The 17,579-nt window shown below is 35.1% G+C and overlaps 1 protein-coding gene across 1 annotated transcript; it reads right to left on the bottom strand.

Annotated features, from left to right (window-relative positions):
* Positions 1–1,263: 1,263 nt before the first annotated feature.
* Positions 1,264–17,055, bottom strand: LOC138905194 (F-box protein At3g56470-like). The gene is made up of 4 exons (XM_070193700.1): positions 16,594–17,055; positions 1,899–2,027; positions 1,677–1,768; positions 1,264–1,330 (listed from the first exon to the last, which is right to left on the bottom strand). Exons 1-4 carry the CDS (start codon positions 17,053–17,055, stop codon positions 1,264–1,266), a joined length of 750 nt encoding a protein of 249 aa, XP_070049801.1.
* Positions 17,056–17,579: the final 524 nt, after the last annotated feature.

Raw genomic sequence — 17,579 nt, 5'->3', positions numbered from 1 at the left:
ATACTGACACCGCCGAAGCTAGTGTAGCTGCTGATGAGACTGAGGGAACTGTTTTTTAACAACTAATAATAGTTTCAAATCTAACGATGGTCATCATTTTTCCATATTATAAAACAAGCCACACAAAATTCTCTGCCCTAACGTCAATTAAGTTTTTTAATGTTATCTACGATTGAATTATCATCCGGCACAATCAACCAAATTTGAGCACACCAGAGTGATTTAATTTCTGGACTGCACATATAGTAGTAATATGACCACCAACACCAGTCTCAAAAATAATGAATTAAAATTAAAAGCCTTGAGAGGATCTTTCTGAGCCGAGAGTCTATTGGAAACAACATCTCTATCCTCACAAGGTAGGGGTAAGGTTTGCGTACACACTACCCTCCCCAAACTCCACAGTATGGGATATTACTGGGTATAGAATAATAATAAATTGAGAAGATCTTCGATAGGCAGAACAAGAAAGAGTAATTATGATAATAGATAGCTCGAAAAAAGAACAAAAGAGAACGAAAGATAACAATTTGTTTATTGTAGACTTCTTTGTTCCTTTTCGTGTCAAGTATGCCAAGCTCTTCATAATATGCTATTCATCTTAAAACAGATTTAACCAATAAACAGAATTACATACTAAAGTAATGTGCAAGTGAAATTCACTATTATTTCTAAAACATGGTACCATAACAAATTTGTCTTTTGAAGACACACTCCACAAGCTAAATGCCACGCTTAAAATCGTTTTACGACCTTTGCCATGGGGCATATAAAACAACTATGCTCTTCTTCCCGGGAACATAATTGTAAAGCCTTCAGAATTCTTTTGCTTGAGACAGTAGTGTGATTACTAATGTATAATTGTAAATTCTTTACAGTTACTGTGGCATTACCCAATGGATAATTTTCAAAATAAGGACCAAATCTGCCAGGTAAACTTGCAATGCAACAGTAAATGACTCCCAGTTTCAGCAGCATCTTCACATAAAAAGTATCTACGACATAATATCAGCCCCACTAATGGATATTTTCTGATGCCATCTACAGCCAAAAACATGATTTAGCAGATTAAAGCATCCATTGCAGTTCCAATTTTATCAGCCCCACTAATGGATATTTTCGACATATGTATAACTTTGCCAATTTAACTTGCAACTCCAGGCAAAAAAAAAAGACTAAAGCATCTTCAATGCCAAGCTTAGCAACAAGTATTCTCAGAGTGGAAATGGCTTCTATCCGAAGGCTTACGCTGTCTTGCTGCCCTCATGCTGCCTCAACATCTGCTGCCTTCAGCAGAAGTGAATCAGTGATGGCCAATGTCCAACAGCAACTGAAGCAGTTACAGACTTAGAAATGCAACTAAACACTCTTCATCCTTGAATTTAGTTTTTGAGACGGTGAGGGTGCAAATTTTTGCTTTCCAGAAGCAAAGTCCAACCACTGATTTGTTTGCACGAGCAGGACTCACTGGAACAGCAACGCAGATTAAGCAGCAGTGCTTTGAAACACCTTATCACTCCTTAACGGAACTCTTCCAAAACCTCCAGAGGAGAAAGCGATGCTCCACGTCTCAATTTCTATGTCAATTCAACAAACTGATCCACGGACCCTAAAAAACACTTGTTCAGAAGTTCGTCTAGACAATGAAGAGTACCTCTTCTATCGATATCACTTACTGTATGTGGCATCGCGTTAGAATCAATGTAGGGTGATGATCTGCTATCAACAGCGGGTTCAGTATAAGCAGCAATGTGAAGTCGAAGAAGGGCTGGAAAGAATCAGGAGAGGAGCAGCGCAAAAGTTGAAGCACATGAGAGAGAGGGGAGAAAGGTTATTCTTAGGGTTTAGGTGGAGTTCCAGTAGTTCTATGAAGTAATGTTTGAGTTCAGAAAACATACCGCTGCTTCCAGTGCAGTACTGTTTGAGTTCAGAAAATATACCACTGCTTCCAGTGCTGTTACTGAATGAATTTTCTGAATAAAAAGTTCTGCTTTAGCAAATTCCCAGTCACTTAGACCTCTTCTGAACTGAATGTATCCATCAACATCAGCCAGCAAGCAGTTTTTATTCGCAGTAATATATATGATAGGGAAGAGGTCCTTAGGTAATCCCCCCAGCACATCAAGGATCTAACCATGGTCTGATATTTTCCCATTCCTCACCTTCTGTTTGATCGAATTCTTGAATCAAGGATACTGCAACTCCATAAGGAGAGTTCATTGGTTTAAGGTCCCAAAACTACTCCAAAAGCACTTGCTCCCATATTTAACAGTCTTACACATAGAGCAAGCATTTATTATGAATACTAAGATCCCTCACCCCTAGTCCACCTCCTTTTATGCTTCTTGTGCCTTTTTGCCACCTTACCAGATGCATTTTGCTAGTTGCAGCCCCCAACAGAAGCCCCAGGTAATTACAACATCCCTTCTAACTCATCAATACAGTCATCAGTATTAAAACTTCTCTCAGAAGTCCCCTCCTGGTAGAAAAATTCTTGAGTCTTCATCATGTCATTCTCCACAATCTGCCAGCATCTCTCAAATAAAGCCATATTAAATCCATCGGGGCCAGGCGCCTTATCTCCTTCAAAAAGTATAAGACTTCTCTTACTTCCTCTTCAGAAAAAGGTCGTTGTAACCATTAGTTCTTCATCATCAACATCGCCATACTGCCATCCTTCCACTCTGGCATCCATAATTTATTCCAGGAAACAAGCACTGATAAATCCACGGATTCCACACACTAAAAATTGCTGAGTTCTAATAATATCTTTCAAGGTAATAATATATTTGTAAGAATGTCAATCTGGCCCTCATAAATTACATTTTATACAAACAACAATAAAGAATGAACGTCGAAATTTCTCAAATTACAATTCAAAAATACAACAAATAACAACGCAAAAATCAAACCTTTATTCTGCTGCTTAGATTGATAGCACCCATCTAAATTTTGACATAATTGGCTAACCTTTCAAGAGTTTTTAATCAAAGTTGTACTTTATGTTCAAGGTTAAATTCATTTATATCCTTTAACTATGCATCTAAGCACATATTCTCCTTTAAGTTTGCCAAAGTTGGAACAAATTTTGGCCCACCTAACAGAGAGACGTAAACAGAACCGAAAAGCTAACATACGTCTTCCATGTGAACCAGGAAAACCCATCATGAATCCTTCTTCCGAACTTGACTTTTCCCAAATCTGACCTATAGTACTAGATATGTACTCAAATAGAGCTTTACGGCAAAGTTTCCTTCTTCTTATACTCCTCACAGGAAGATGGCAATAGATCACAATGAGTATCAAGAACTATCTTAAACGATCTTTCCTTTAGATAAAGTGACATTGGAACATTACATTAGATTTAATTGGCAGAAATAACAGGTGAATGGACATAAGTTATTCTTTTATTTTTCGAGAAACACATAAGTTATTCAAGTCCTTACTTTGCATATTAGATTTTATAAAAGCATATAATCGCGTCAATCGGCTCTCCAACTTTAGAAATCCATGTGATACTTAGTAATCGGAAAAAAAAATCTATGTGATCACTAATGCAGCTCCAGAAGGAAGGTAATACTGAACATGTAAATTCCAACTGGTTGCAAGGTTTCCAAGTGGGTAATGGACCAGGTAATAGGGTGGAAGTATCTCAGCAGAAGAGTCAACTTCTATATTTGAAGTATTTATTGGCTTTTTAGGCAATCTCGGGCCTTCATATAATCGTGGCCAAAAGTTGTCTTGTTTTGGTTAATACAGGTCAGAACATCCGTCAACAGGCAGTCATTCTGCAATGTAAGGTGGAAATGTTATTATTCTGTATTGCTGTAATAAATAATTAAACTTTTTGGAAAAAAAAACAGAAAGTTAGTAATACTTGTTTAACAAAATAGATTCTGAAAAACAAAAAACATTATAGGAATAAATCGAGCCCACTGAATACACAGTGTGTCCTTAAGGAAATTATTCCCCTCAAGTACCCGAGGTGCTGGAATATATCCTCCTAGGATAGAACGATTTAACTCACCAATGTATTGGTACCAAAAACTCTGATGAACTGCGAACCACTCAATGGTCGTAAAACACACTGGAAAATATTGTGTAGAAGAAGAAGAAGAAGAAGCTCAGAAAATTTCGTAAGGAAAGATTCTGGGATTCAAACTCTATTTATAGAATTGCTGGCATTGTTTCTGAAAAGGTTTGCAACCTTTCAGAAACAGCCATGGCTGTTGGAAATGGGGTGTTTGAAATATTGCGGGAAAAATATATTTAAAATAATCCGGGAAAGAAAACGGGCCTGACCGAACCGGGTCGCGGGTCATGGGTTATTCCGGATTGAATTTTTCGTTAATTAAATAATTGAAAGGAATTTTGTCCAAAAAAATTAATCAATCGATCGATCTTTGTCCAAATCCGAATCCGAATATCCGAAGCCGAAACTGAGCGAGCGACGACGACGGCAGCACGAGGCTTGCCTTTTTCTTGACTCTTTAAGAGCTAGAAGAAGAGCAATTATATATATACCCATCAAAAGCTTTTTTTTCTCCGATATGGAACAATGTCCCTTTCCCAAGGGAAACTCAAATATTTCATTTTTCTTCCATTTCTCATTCACCTTCTTTAAGCTACACAAGCTTAAAATCCCAACAATCCCCCACATGAATGGGGAATGGCTATAAAATAAAGGAATGCACGGACGCGTGTGTATTTTACATGCAAGAATTAATTGCATCTGGATAAGTAGGTTTCCCTTTGAACTTTCCGTAGTGAACTTATATCGGATATACTTGGTCAATCGGTAGATTTGATATCTTTGAACCGTCGAGCTTTGTTGTATACCTAGACAACATAAGTCACACAATCAATCCTTAACCATCTATGGTTCTCACGGTTGTGTTCGTTTCAGCCATGAACATTGCCTGGTTTCATGAGAATGGACCTTTACTTTCATTCCCCTTGAAGCGGCTTACACTTCACACTCACATAGGTAATTTCTAAACGTGTAATCCTATAGATACACTATCTGGTCATATCCTGCCAGACTTAGCAAATCATTAAAAAACCTTTAAGCTTTGTTGACTCATCAAAAAGCCTTAATGTTTTACCTCGATTTCTGAACATTGTCTTCATCACGAGAATGGGTTGAGTTATTTGACAATGTTGAACCGTCATTCATAACTTTGTTTGATCTCTTTGAACCTATCTCGTGGGATCTCCAGTCTGCTAGGTAGAGTTACCGTCATGATGACTTGTCCTAGACCTTAACCCCATTCCCTTTGATGATCTTTCAACTGCCTCTCTAGATAGGCCTTTTGTAAGTGGATCCGATACATTATCTCTTGATTTTATGTAGTCAATTGTGATAACACCACTAAAGAGTAGTTATCTAACGGTATTGTGTCTCCGTCGTATATGACGAGATTTTCCGTTATACATAACGCTCCATGCCTTGCCTATTGCCGCTTGACTATCACAATGTATACAAATAGGTGCCAAAGGTTTGGGCCAAAATGGAATATCTTCCAAGAAATTTCGGAGCCATTCAGCTTCTTCACCGGCCTTATCTAAAGCTATGAATTCAGATTCCATTGTAGAACGGGTGATGCACGTTTGTTTGGATGATTTCCAAGGTACTGTTCCACCCCCAATTGTGAAAACATATCCACTCGTGGATTTAACTTCAGATGATCCAGTGATCTAATTTGCATCACTATATCCCTCGATCACGGAGGGATATTTGTTATAATGCAAAGCATAATTTTGGGTATGTTTGAGATACCCCAAAACTCGTTTCATTGCCATCCAATGTATGTGATTGGGATTACTTGTAAACCGACTCAGTTTACTAATAGCACATAATATATCTGGTCGTGTACAATTCATGATATACATCAAACTTTCCAATACTCTTGCATAATCCAATTGTGAGTCACTTTCACCTCCATTCTTTTGAAGTGCATAACTCACGTCAATTGGAGTCTTGGCAATTTTGAAATCCAAATACTTGAACTTGTCAAGTACCTTTTCAATGTAGTGAGATTGTGATAATGCTAGACCTTGTGGAGTCTTGTGAATTCTGATTCCTAAGATCACATCAGCAACTCCTAAGTCTTTCATATCGAATTTGCTAGCCAGCATGCGCTTAGTAGAATTTATATCTGTCATGTTTTTGCTCATTATCAACATGTCATCAACATATAAACAAACAATGACTTCATGACCTGGAGTGTTTTTAATGTAAATACACTTGTCGCACTCGCTGATTTTAAACTCACTTGCCAACATTGTTTGGTCAAATTTGGCATACCATTGTTTGGGTGCTTGTTTAAAGTCCATAAAGTAACTTAACAAGTTTGCACACTTTCTTTTCTTTACCAGCTATCACAAAACCCTCAGGTTGTTCCATGTAAATCTCTTCCTCTAATTCTCCATTTAAGAAAGTTGTTTTAACATCCATTTGATGGATTTCAAGACCATACACGGCCGCTATTGCCACTAACACCCTAATAGATGTTATCCTCGTTACTGGCGAGTAAGTGTCAAAGTAATCAAGGCCTTCCTTTTGTCTATAACCTTTGACAACAAGTCTTGCCTTATATTTGTCAATAGTGCCATCAGCTTTCATTTTCCGTTTAAAGATCCATTTCGAACCTAAAGGCTTATTTCCTGGAGGAAGATCTACCAATTCCCATGTATGGTTATCCAAAATTGATTGAATCTCACTATTGACTGCCTCTTTCCAAAACGTTGAATCAGAAGATGACATAGCTGCTTTAAAAGTTTGAGGCTCATTTTCAAGCAAGAATGTCACAAAATCTGGTCCAAAGGAAGCAGATGTTTTTTGACGTTTGCTACGCCTTGGATCTTCTATACTTGGAGTATTTTCCTTTGGTTCTTCCCGAGGTCATTTAGGTCTTTCACTTAACGACTCACATTCAGTTTTATACGGATAGATGCTTTCAAAGAATTCAGCATTATCTGATTCTATTACCGTATTAATGTGAATTTCGGGATTATCAGATTTATGAACCAAAAACCGACATGCTTTACTGTTTGTAGCATATCCAATGAAAACGCAATCAACGGTTTTTGGTCCGATTTTAACCCTTTTAGGTAAAGAAACTTGTACCTTTACTAGACACCCTCACACTTTGAAATATTTCAAGTTGGGTTTTCTTCCTTTCCATTTTTCATATGGAATAGATTGCGTTTTGCTATGGGGTACTCTGTTGAGTATTCGGTTAGCTGTAAGGATAGCTTCGCCCCACAAACTCTGCGGTAATCCGGAACTTATTAATAAAGAATTTATTATTTCATTTAATGTCCGATTTTTCCTTTCCGCAATACCATTGGATTAAGGTGTGTAAGATGCAGTAGTTTGATGGATAATTCCATATTCCGAACATATTTCTGCAAATGGAAATTCATATTCTCCACCCCTATCACTTCTAATCATTTTGATCTTTTTATTCAATTGATTCTCCACTTCATTCTTGTATTGCTTAAATGTTTCAATTGCTTCATCCTTACTATTAAGCAAATAAACATAACAATATCGAGTGCAGTCGTCAATAAAAGTAATAAAATATTTTTTTCCACCTCGAGATGGTGTCGACTTCTTATCACAAATGTCAGTATGAATTAAGTCTAAAGGATTTGAATTCCTTTCAATAGACTTATAAGGATGTTTTACAAACTTAGACTCAATACATATTTGACATTTTGATTTATTACACTCGAATTTAGGCAACACTTCTAAATTAATTAACTTCCGCAAGGTTTTGTAATTGACATGTCCTAAACGAATATGCCATAAATCATTTGACTCCAATAAATAAGAAGAAGCTGCAATTTTATTCATACTGTCAACAACCATTACATTTAGTTTGAAGAGGCCCTCTGTGAGGTAGCCCTTTCTAACATACATTTCATTCTTGCTTACAACAACTTTATCAAAAACAAATACACATTTGAATCCGTTCTTAACAAGCAAAGAAGTATAAACTAAATTCTTCCTAATAATAGGAACATGAAGAACGTTGTTGAGCGTTAACACCTTGTCGGAAGTCATCTTCAGGAATATCTTCCAATAACCTTCAATCTTGGCTGTTGCAGTATTTCCCATGGAAAGCTCTTCTTCGGGACCAGCAGTAGAGTAAGTCGCAAATGCTTCCTTGACAGCACAAACATGTCGAGTGGCTCCAGAATCAATCCACCACTCCTTCGGATTTCCAACTAGGTTGCATTCCGAAAGCATTGCACACAGATCATCAATGTCATAATTCTTCTCCACTATGTTGGCATGTCCCTTCTTCTTATACTTTTTCGGGAGACGACAATCAGGGACTTTGTGACCGGTTTTTCCACAATTGTAGCAGCTACCCTCGAATTTCTTTTTGTTCTGCTCCTTAGTCTGTCCAGAAGACCTCTTTCTCTTCTTACTTTTTGGAGCAGTCTCCTCAACGATATTAGCTCCCATGATCGTTGAATTTCCACGAGACTTCTTCTCAGCTGTTTTGTTGTCTTCCTCAATCTTGAGACGAATCACAAGATCTTCCAACTTCATTTCTTTGCGCTTGTGCTTAAGGTAGTTCTTGAAATCTCTCCACGAAGGAGGCAATTTTTCAATCATTGCAGCCACTTAAAATGCTTCATTCACGACCATACCTTCAGCAATAAGATCATGAAAAATAAGTTGAAGCTCCTGAACTTGGGTTCCAACAGTTATACTGTCTATCATTTTATAGTCTAGAAACTTGGCAACCACGAACTTCTTCAAGCATGCATCTTCAGTCTTGTACTTCTTCTCAAGTGCATCCCATAATTCTTTCGAAGTATTCATCGCACTGTACACATTGTACAAGTCATCCTCTAAAGCGCTTAAGATATAACCTTTGCAAAGAAAATCTGCCTGCTTCCACGCCTCAACAATCATGAATTTCTCGCTGTTCGGCATGTCCGCAGCAGGCACTGGAGGTTCTTCACTAGTGAATTTCTGCATACCAAGTGTGGTAAGCCAGAAGAACACCCTTTGCTGCCATCCTTTGAAGTTGGCTCCGGAAAATTTCTCCGATTTCTCTGCCGATGGAATAGCAGTCCGGCTTGACGAGGCTATCGTCGTTGCCGCAATAGTCGCAGAAGAATTTCCGTTATCAATTGTCATTTCTCACTGTAAACAACAGAAGAGTTCAATTAATGGCAAAATCAGAACAGTACACAATACTGTTATTAACAAAAAAATAGTATGTATAATAAATAAAACCGAAGTTTTTATATACTGTTTTACAGAAAAACGATGAAGTTTTTATGTTCTTCAAATCGTTTTACGAATTTCAATACTCTGATGAAGTTTTTATATCTTCAAATCAGAATAGTAAAATTCAGAAGGAGTAGAAAACCACACAGGTTTTAATCTCCACAAACAAAATACAGAATAAAAAAAATAATTTTCTTAAGATTGTTATTATTCTGTATTGCTGTAATAAACAATTAAACTTTATGAAAAAACAAAACAGAAAGTTAGTAATACTTGTTTAACGAAATAGATTCTGAAAAATAAAAAACAGTATAGGAATAAATCGAGCCCACTGAATACACAGTGTGTCCTTAAGGAAATTATTCCCCTCAAGTACCCGAGGTGCTGGAATATATCCTCCCAGGATAAAACGATTTAACTCACCAGTGTATTGGTACCAAAAACTCTGATGAACTGCGAACCACTCAATGGTCGTAAAACACACTGGAAAAGATTCTGGGATTCAAACTCTATTTATAGAGTTGTCAGCCATGGCTGTTGGAAAAGGGGTGTTTGAAATATTGCGAAAAAAATATATTTAAAATAATTGGGGAAAGAAAACGGGCCTGACCGAACCGGGTCACGGGTTATTCCGGATTAAATTTTTCGTTAATTATTTAATTAATTAATTAAATAATTGAAAGGAATTTTGTCCAAAAAAATTAATCAATCAATCTTTGACCGAAGCCGAAGCCGAGCGAGCGAGCGACGACGGCGGCGCGAGGCTTGCCTTTTTCTTAACTCTTTAAGAGCTAGAAGAAGAGCAATTATATATATACCCATCAAAAGCCTTTTCTTTCTCCGATATGGGACAATGTCCCTTTCCCAAGGAAAACTCAAATATTTTATTTTCCCTCCATTTCTCATTCACCTTCTTTAAGCTACACAAGCTTAAAATCCCAACATGAAAAACTTCCTACCATGTATTTGCGCTTTCCTTTGGGTGCAAAGTTCAACGATAGAAGTGTGTACAAAAATGTTATTGAGATATCTGAAAGAAGCCGAATATTTCCTTTGGAGGTAGATTAACTTGTTATGTGTTTTTTGATGGAATGTGTCAAGGAACATTTACCGGGGTGTATGTGCGCGACAATCCATTTAGAAATGAAGAAACTTATAAGTACGATAACATTCATACATCAGATTCAAGATTACATTGAAGAAAAATAAACAGAATACTTAACTATTAATTTGGAAAATAAGAAATCACCAAACTGAAAAGAGACAATAACTTGCAAAGAGAAAAAACATCTCAAAGACATGGAGGTGAAAGCCATCACATTATTAGAATGATGGTGCGACCCAAGTTTGCGGGCAAATAGGACTTAGTGACAATCCAGGATAAAAAGATTCAAGTTTTCCACTTTCAAGATCGTAAGCCCCCATATCTCTTCCACCCCCTCCTTCTAATGTGCGAAAAAAATCAGTCCAATCATCAGTAAAATATATTTGATTATGCTTGACTCCGATAAACTTAGAGGAGTCAATAGAACTTGCTCCATTACGACCCAAGAAAATTGATGATTCTCCCAAGGTGTTAATCTCCTTCAATTAACCTTTGATTACATCTAATTCAAAAACTCTAAATTTAAAGGTTACAGCACCACCATTTGGACCCTCTGAGGCAAATCGGCTAACCAATAATAGTGCACCTGATACCTCTACTAGGTAGAACTGAACTAACGGCCGTTTAAACATATCATCCTCAAGCCAAAAAAGATCACATGGCTCTCCAATTGGTACATCATAAACCCAGATTTGGCCAGAGTAATACACAACATAAAATTTACCCTTATAGTATTTGAGACTGGTAACTCCACCAATTACAATAGATCTGTCGATTTTCATATTAGTCCAGCTAAGGTCTCCAGGTCGCCAAAAAGCCAAACAATTTTTATATCCATAAAAAGAAACTACCAGTACATAAGGCTGGCAAGTGGGCCGGTCCAGGCCCGGGACCGGCCCGGGACCGCGAGCCAAACAGCTAAACGGGCCAGGACCGTTAGGTCCGGTTTTAGCGGGCCTGGTCCGGTCTCGTGGGCCGGTCCTATGATTTGGGCCCGTCAGGCCCGGGACCGTTTGGCCCGCCAGGGACCGTTTGGCTCGCCAGGGACCGGGACCGGACCGGTCCCTTAGCGGGCCAAACGGTCCTAACGGCTATTTGTTTTGTTTTTTTTTAAAAATAAAAATAAAAATTTAAATAGCCGTTGGCTATTTATAAAATAGCCATTTAACCCCCCCCCCCCCCCCCAACTTTGTTTTAATCCCAATCTTTTTATAATTATACTTTTTCCCTATTTTCAACTATAAATGCTCCATCATTATTTTATTTTTTCTTACAAAATCATCAATCTATCACAATCTCTCTCTAATTTACTTCTATAATTGCTACTATTGCTTACTTTATTATTACAATTTGTGAAATAATTGTGAAGTTGGTGAATTGAAGTCTTCAACGATAATCAATTTCCAACAAGTTGTTCGTCAATTTGGTAAACTCGTTCCAACTCTTAAGTTTTAATATTATAATTTTGTTTGTTTTATTTACTTTGCTTGATTAATTAAGATGGCTTATTCCTTAAAAAATATGTTAAGTAAAAATAAGGAAAAATCGAAGAATGGTGAATCTAGTGGCCAATCTGTTCCTCCTCCACTTCCCCCGGCTCCCCGACCCAAACATGTTACCCGTCTTACACCTCCTATTCTTGATAGCGATAATAGTTTATTACAATTTACCGAGAGTCAATTTTGCCATAATATTGCACCCGGTGAACAATTAAACCATGAATATATGAATGCTCTTTATGGTAATCCAACTATTGATGAAAATGATGATGAAGAAATAGATTTTGATGAAACGCAACTGGATGACGATACACCCACTAGTCCTGCTCCTGAAGTTAACCCAACTAATAATAATTCAGATAATCCCCCGTCTGACCCTCTTATTAGTGCCCCTACTTTTTCTAGATAACCTTCTAAACGGGCAGAAACATCTCTTGTTTGGTAATTTTTTACTCAATTAAGAGAAAAAAATAGGGCTAAGTGTAAAACTTGTGGCAAAGAGTTAGTTTTTCAATATGTTGGAAGTCGGGGGGGACGGGAAGTTTGGCTAGACATATATTGCTACACCCTCAAGATAAAGCTAGATATTTTCGTATGAAAGCTTTGGCTGAGGGGACAAGTGCACCTAGTCAGGCTGACCTTAGTACCGGATCAAATAAATTTTAACCGGGAATTAATACTGTTATCGGTAGTATTTTATATTATGATCCAAAAAAAGATCAAGAAGAATTGGCAAAAATGGTTACTGTTATGTGCTTACCCTATAGTTTTCCTTCTAACCCCCACTTTGTGCATTATATTAGAAAAGTTTATAATCCTACTTATAAAGGTTTTCCTCGCACAACCGTAAAGAGTGATATTTATAAATATAAACATGAATATGAACAATATTTGCGCTATTTATTTACTCATATAAATTGTCGTCTTGCTATTACAACTGATATTAGTAGAAGTGGTAATGACTGTGATTACCTTACTGTTACCAGTCATTGGATTGATGAGCATTGGATAATGCAAAAGCACATTATTGCTTATAGAATAATTAATTCACGTCACACAGGGCAGTTTATTTCTAGCACGATTGCGGATATTTGTAGATATTTTTGCATTAGTGATAAAATAATGTCAGTTTCAATGGATAATGCTACTAGTACAACAAATGTTGTAGCCTTGCTTACCACTACACTAAGTCCTGTAATTAATAACATTTTTCATGTTAGATGTATTTGTCATATTTATCATGTAATTGTGGGTGATGGTATGAGAATTTTAAATGTTGAAATTGAAAAGGTTAAAATGGCTCTTAATTGACTTTTTTATTCAAACCGTAGAAGTAGACTTAGAGAATATTTTAAAAGATGCGATGAATTTGGCCTAAGAGAAAGAAAGGTTCCTAAACTTTGTCCAACTAGATGGAATTACATGTATGAAAGTTTAGTTGTTGCATATGAATATAGAAACCCCATAAACTCAATGTTTAATGCTCATGTAAGTGATGATGATGAGCACCTTACAAATGCGGATTGGGCTAATGTTAAAATGCTTGTAGATTTTTTAGAAAAATTCCATATTGCTACAAATAAATTTTCTGGGCAATATTATCCTACTATTTCTAACTGTTTAGTTTATATTGCAGAACTTGCAAATTTGTTTGATCATTTTTCAGAGGGTGGGGAAATTTATCAACTTACTATTGATTCCATGAGAAAAAAATTTAAAAAATATTTTCTCCCTATTCCCCCTATTTATGGTATTGCTGCAATCCTACTATGAAATTAGGAGGTCCTCAATTTTGGTATGAAACTGTTTATAATGGTTTAGCACTTGAAGATGAGGAGTTGTCTAAACTTCCGAACGCAATAGCCTCAATTAAAATAAATGTTCAAACTATTTATAATGCTTATCAAGTTGCATTAGATCATGCTAGACCAAATGTTCCAACTCCTTCTTCTTCTAGTTCTCAATCATCTAAAAGAACTGCGGGAGTAAGAGCACTTAGTGCTTGGGCAGGGTTCAGGGGTTCTCAAGGTTCTAGTACTAGTGATTTTTCACAACTAAATGAGCTTGAAGTTTATTTGTCACAGGGAATTGAGGAAGTGAATCCCGACGGCTCCTTTAATATTTTGGAATGGTGGAAGGACAAAGAAAAACACTTTCCGATTCTTTCAAGGATGGCCCGAGATATTTTAACTATTCAAGCTTCAACAGTGGCATCAGAGAGCGTTTTCAGTCAAACAAGACTTCAACTCGGTGATTATAGAGCGTCTATGAGGGAGAGCTTGGAAAAATCAGTACTTTTCAGAGATTGGATCCGTTCGGAAAGAAGAAATTTTGGACTTGCTGAATTACAACCAGAGGTAGACGAAGCTTACGAAGAAATGCTAGCTGAACTTGCGGAGGATGATGCTTCGCCTGGAAGCGGTGATGACCAAGCTTCATTTCCGCCACCACCAACGAAAATTCCTCCGGACCTTGAAGGATTTATGAAATTTGTAAGAGATACCATGTAAATTAATATGTAACTTGTATTTTGGCACATCTTGATTAGTTTCTTTTTCTTCTCAATGGTGGTATTAGCACCTTGTTGTGCTCATTCCATAGGGGGAGGAAGACTAAGAAAGATATTGCCATGATTTTTAATGCTATAATTAAAATATAACGCATTGATTTGAATATCTCTTTACAATATTTTTGTCTTTTTATATATCTTAAGCTATACATATAGTATAATATAGTATAGTATAGTATATAATATACAATATATACAACTTAAGATATATAAGCTATATATATATATATATATATATATATATATATATATATATATAAGCTTATATTTATACTATACTATAGTCTATACTATATATACATCTCATAAGATATATAAACTATATTCGATATACTATATATACATATTAAGATATACTATATATACTATACTATATATACATCTTAAGATATACTATATATACATAGTATACATAGTATACTAGATATACTAGATATATATATAGTATAGTATAGTAGATATACATGTATATATAGTATATCTTAAGATGTATACTATCGAATATGGCTTATATACTATGTATATATAGTATAGTATAGTATAGTATAGTATAGTATATATATACTATATATACAACTTAAGATATATAAGCTATATTCGATATACATATATATATATATATATAAGCTTATATTTATACTATACTATAGTCTATACTATATATACATCTCATAAGATATATAAGCTATATTCGATATACATATATATATAAGCTTATATATATACTATACTATACTATATATACATCTTAAGATATACTATATATACATAGTATACTAGATATACTAGATATATATATAGTATAGTATAGTAGATATACATGTATATATAGTATATCTTAAGATGTATATATAGTATATAAATCGAATATAGCTTATATATAGTAAGATGTATATATATTATAGTATAGTATAGTATATATATAAGCTTATATATATATATATATATATATATATATGTATATCGAATATATCGAATATAGCTTATATATCTGTATAGTGTGTGTATATATATATATATCTTAAGATGTATATATAGTATATCTTAAGATGTATACTATCGAATATGACTTATATACTATGTATATATATATATATATATATATATATATATATATATATATATATATATATCTTAAGATGTATATATAGTATATAAATCGAATATAGCTTATATATCTTAAGATGTATATATAGTATAGTATAGTATATATATAAGCTTATATATATATATGTATATCGAGTATATCAAATATACTATGTATATATAGTATAGTGTGTGTGTGTGATATATATATATATATATATATATATATATATATATATATATATATATATATATATATATATATAATATATATATATATATATATATACGAAATATAGCTTGTATATCTTAAGATGTATATATAGTATAGTATAGTATATATATAAGCTTATATATATATATATATGTATATCGAGTATATCGATAAGTATATAAGTCATATTCGATAGTATACATCTTAAGATATATATATATATATATATATATATATATATATATATATATATATATATATATAGTTTATAAGTCATATTCGATAGTATAAGTCATAAGCTTATAAGTCATATTCGATAGTATACATCTTAAGATATACTATATATACATCTTACTATATATATATATAGCTTATATATCTTAAGATGTATATATATCTTAAGATCTACTATGCTATACTATATTTATATCTAGTATATCTAGTATACTATGTATATATAGTATATCTTAAGATATATATATAGTATATTTTAAGATGTATACTATGTATATATAATATAGTATATATATATATTTTTTAAGATGTATATATAGTATATAAATCGAATATAGCTTATATATATTTATTACTATTTTTTTCCTGTAACTTCTATAAAAAAAATTAAAAATAGAAAGTTTCTGTTGGGCCCGCTTAGGTCCGTTTGGGCCCGTAGGCCCACTTAGGCCCGAGATCGGCCTACTTAACCCGGGACCGTTAATTCGTGGTCCCGGTCCCGAATCGGTTCCAGCAATAAGCCCGCGAAGCCCGGGACCATTTAGGACCGGACCGCATAGGACCGACCCACATAGGACCGGGCCCGCGAAACCCATATAGGACCGGGCCTGGCCCACTTGCCACCCTTACCAGTACATAATCAGATGTAAGAGAAGGGCTAGCAGATAACACAGCTTGGTCGATGCACGGATATCCTCCCTCTGGATCGTCACAATCAAAAGCCAATAAGGCCTCTTGTGGAGGAAGTTGGATTTGGGTACGGGAGAAAGGATGCAACAAGTTTACCTCTCCAGTGTATGCCGCGGTGCAGATCCATCCTTCCGACGAAAAACACGCTCGTCCTCTAACTTCGGGGAGAAATATGCGTGAAACTTTCTGCTTGGAAAGAGAGTAAAATTCTCGATAATCATCGTCTTTATCAGCCAGCATTAGCAACGGAACTTGGGGCGAAAACACATCAAAATTATGCTTGGGGGTAGCAGTTCGCCATGAGGTACAAACAGCACCAAAAGCAATAAAATCTTCAATCACCTTAACACGATGCGCAATCGGAATAAGGAGGTCACGAGGCAGTTCTGCCCAATTTGCCATAGCTTAGAAAGAAGAGGATGTAACCCTGCTAGGGCTAGAAAAAATAATTGTTTATTGTGTCGACTTTGAGGACATTTATAACAAGTACAATATATCCTATATTGACAGGGATTTGGATGGGAATACCATTGATAAGCCCAAGATCTTTCTTAACATATTCGGAACAGTTCGACTTTATTGCCTTTTTTATGACCGGATATTTTTTTAACTATTATTTTAAAAAATAGCATTATTTATTATTTATTTCATAGAGAGCATTTTTTTTATTATTAGTATATTATAAAAATTAAGCTCAATATTTAATAAGTTAACTGACTCACTAATCACAGGAAGTATTTTTCTTGTCCATCTTCACTCTCCCTTTCCGACATTCATCTTTTTCACTCCATTTTTTAAAATCTGATGCATATGTGAATGCCACCTAAATTCAAGATGTATTGATTTATACGTCTTTTATACTTTGTATATCAAGTATCACTTTAATTCAAAATGTATTTATATGTATATAATTGTTGTATATTAAC

The sequence above is a fragment of the Nicotiana tomentosiformis genome, chromosome 2 (genome assembly GCF_000390325.3).
Source record: "Nicotiana tomentosiformis chromosome 2, ASM39032v3, whole genome shotgun sequence".
NCBI classification, from domain to species: Eukaryota; Viridiplantae; Streptophyta; class Magnoliopsida; order Solanales; family Solanaceae; genus Nicotiana; species Nicotiana tomentosiformis.
Note: the sequence above shows the minus strand (reverse complement) of the source record. Positions and strands in the feature narration are given on the sequence as shown.

What these genes read in the sequence shown, in the direction of transcription:
- LOC138905194 (XM_070193700.1), bottom strand. Translation starts at nt 17,055, where the DNA reads ATGGCAAATTGGGCAGAACTGCCTCGTGACCTCCTTATTCCGATTGCG. An exon ending in TTACATCTGATTATGTACTG is followed by an intron (nt 2,028 to 16,593) that starts GTAAGGGTGGCA and finishes GGATACATTCAG; the next exon opens with TTCAGAAGAGGTCTAAGTGA. An exon ending in GTACTGCACTGGAAGCAGCG is followed by an intron (nt 1,769 to 1,898) that starts GTATGTTTTCTG and finishes GATTCTTTCCAG; the next exon opens with CCCTTCTTCGACTTCACATT.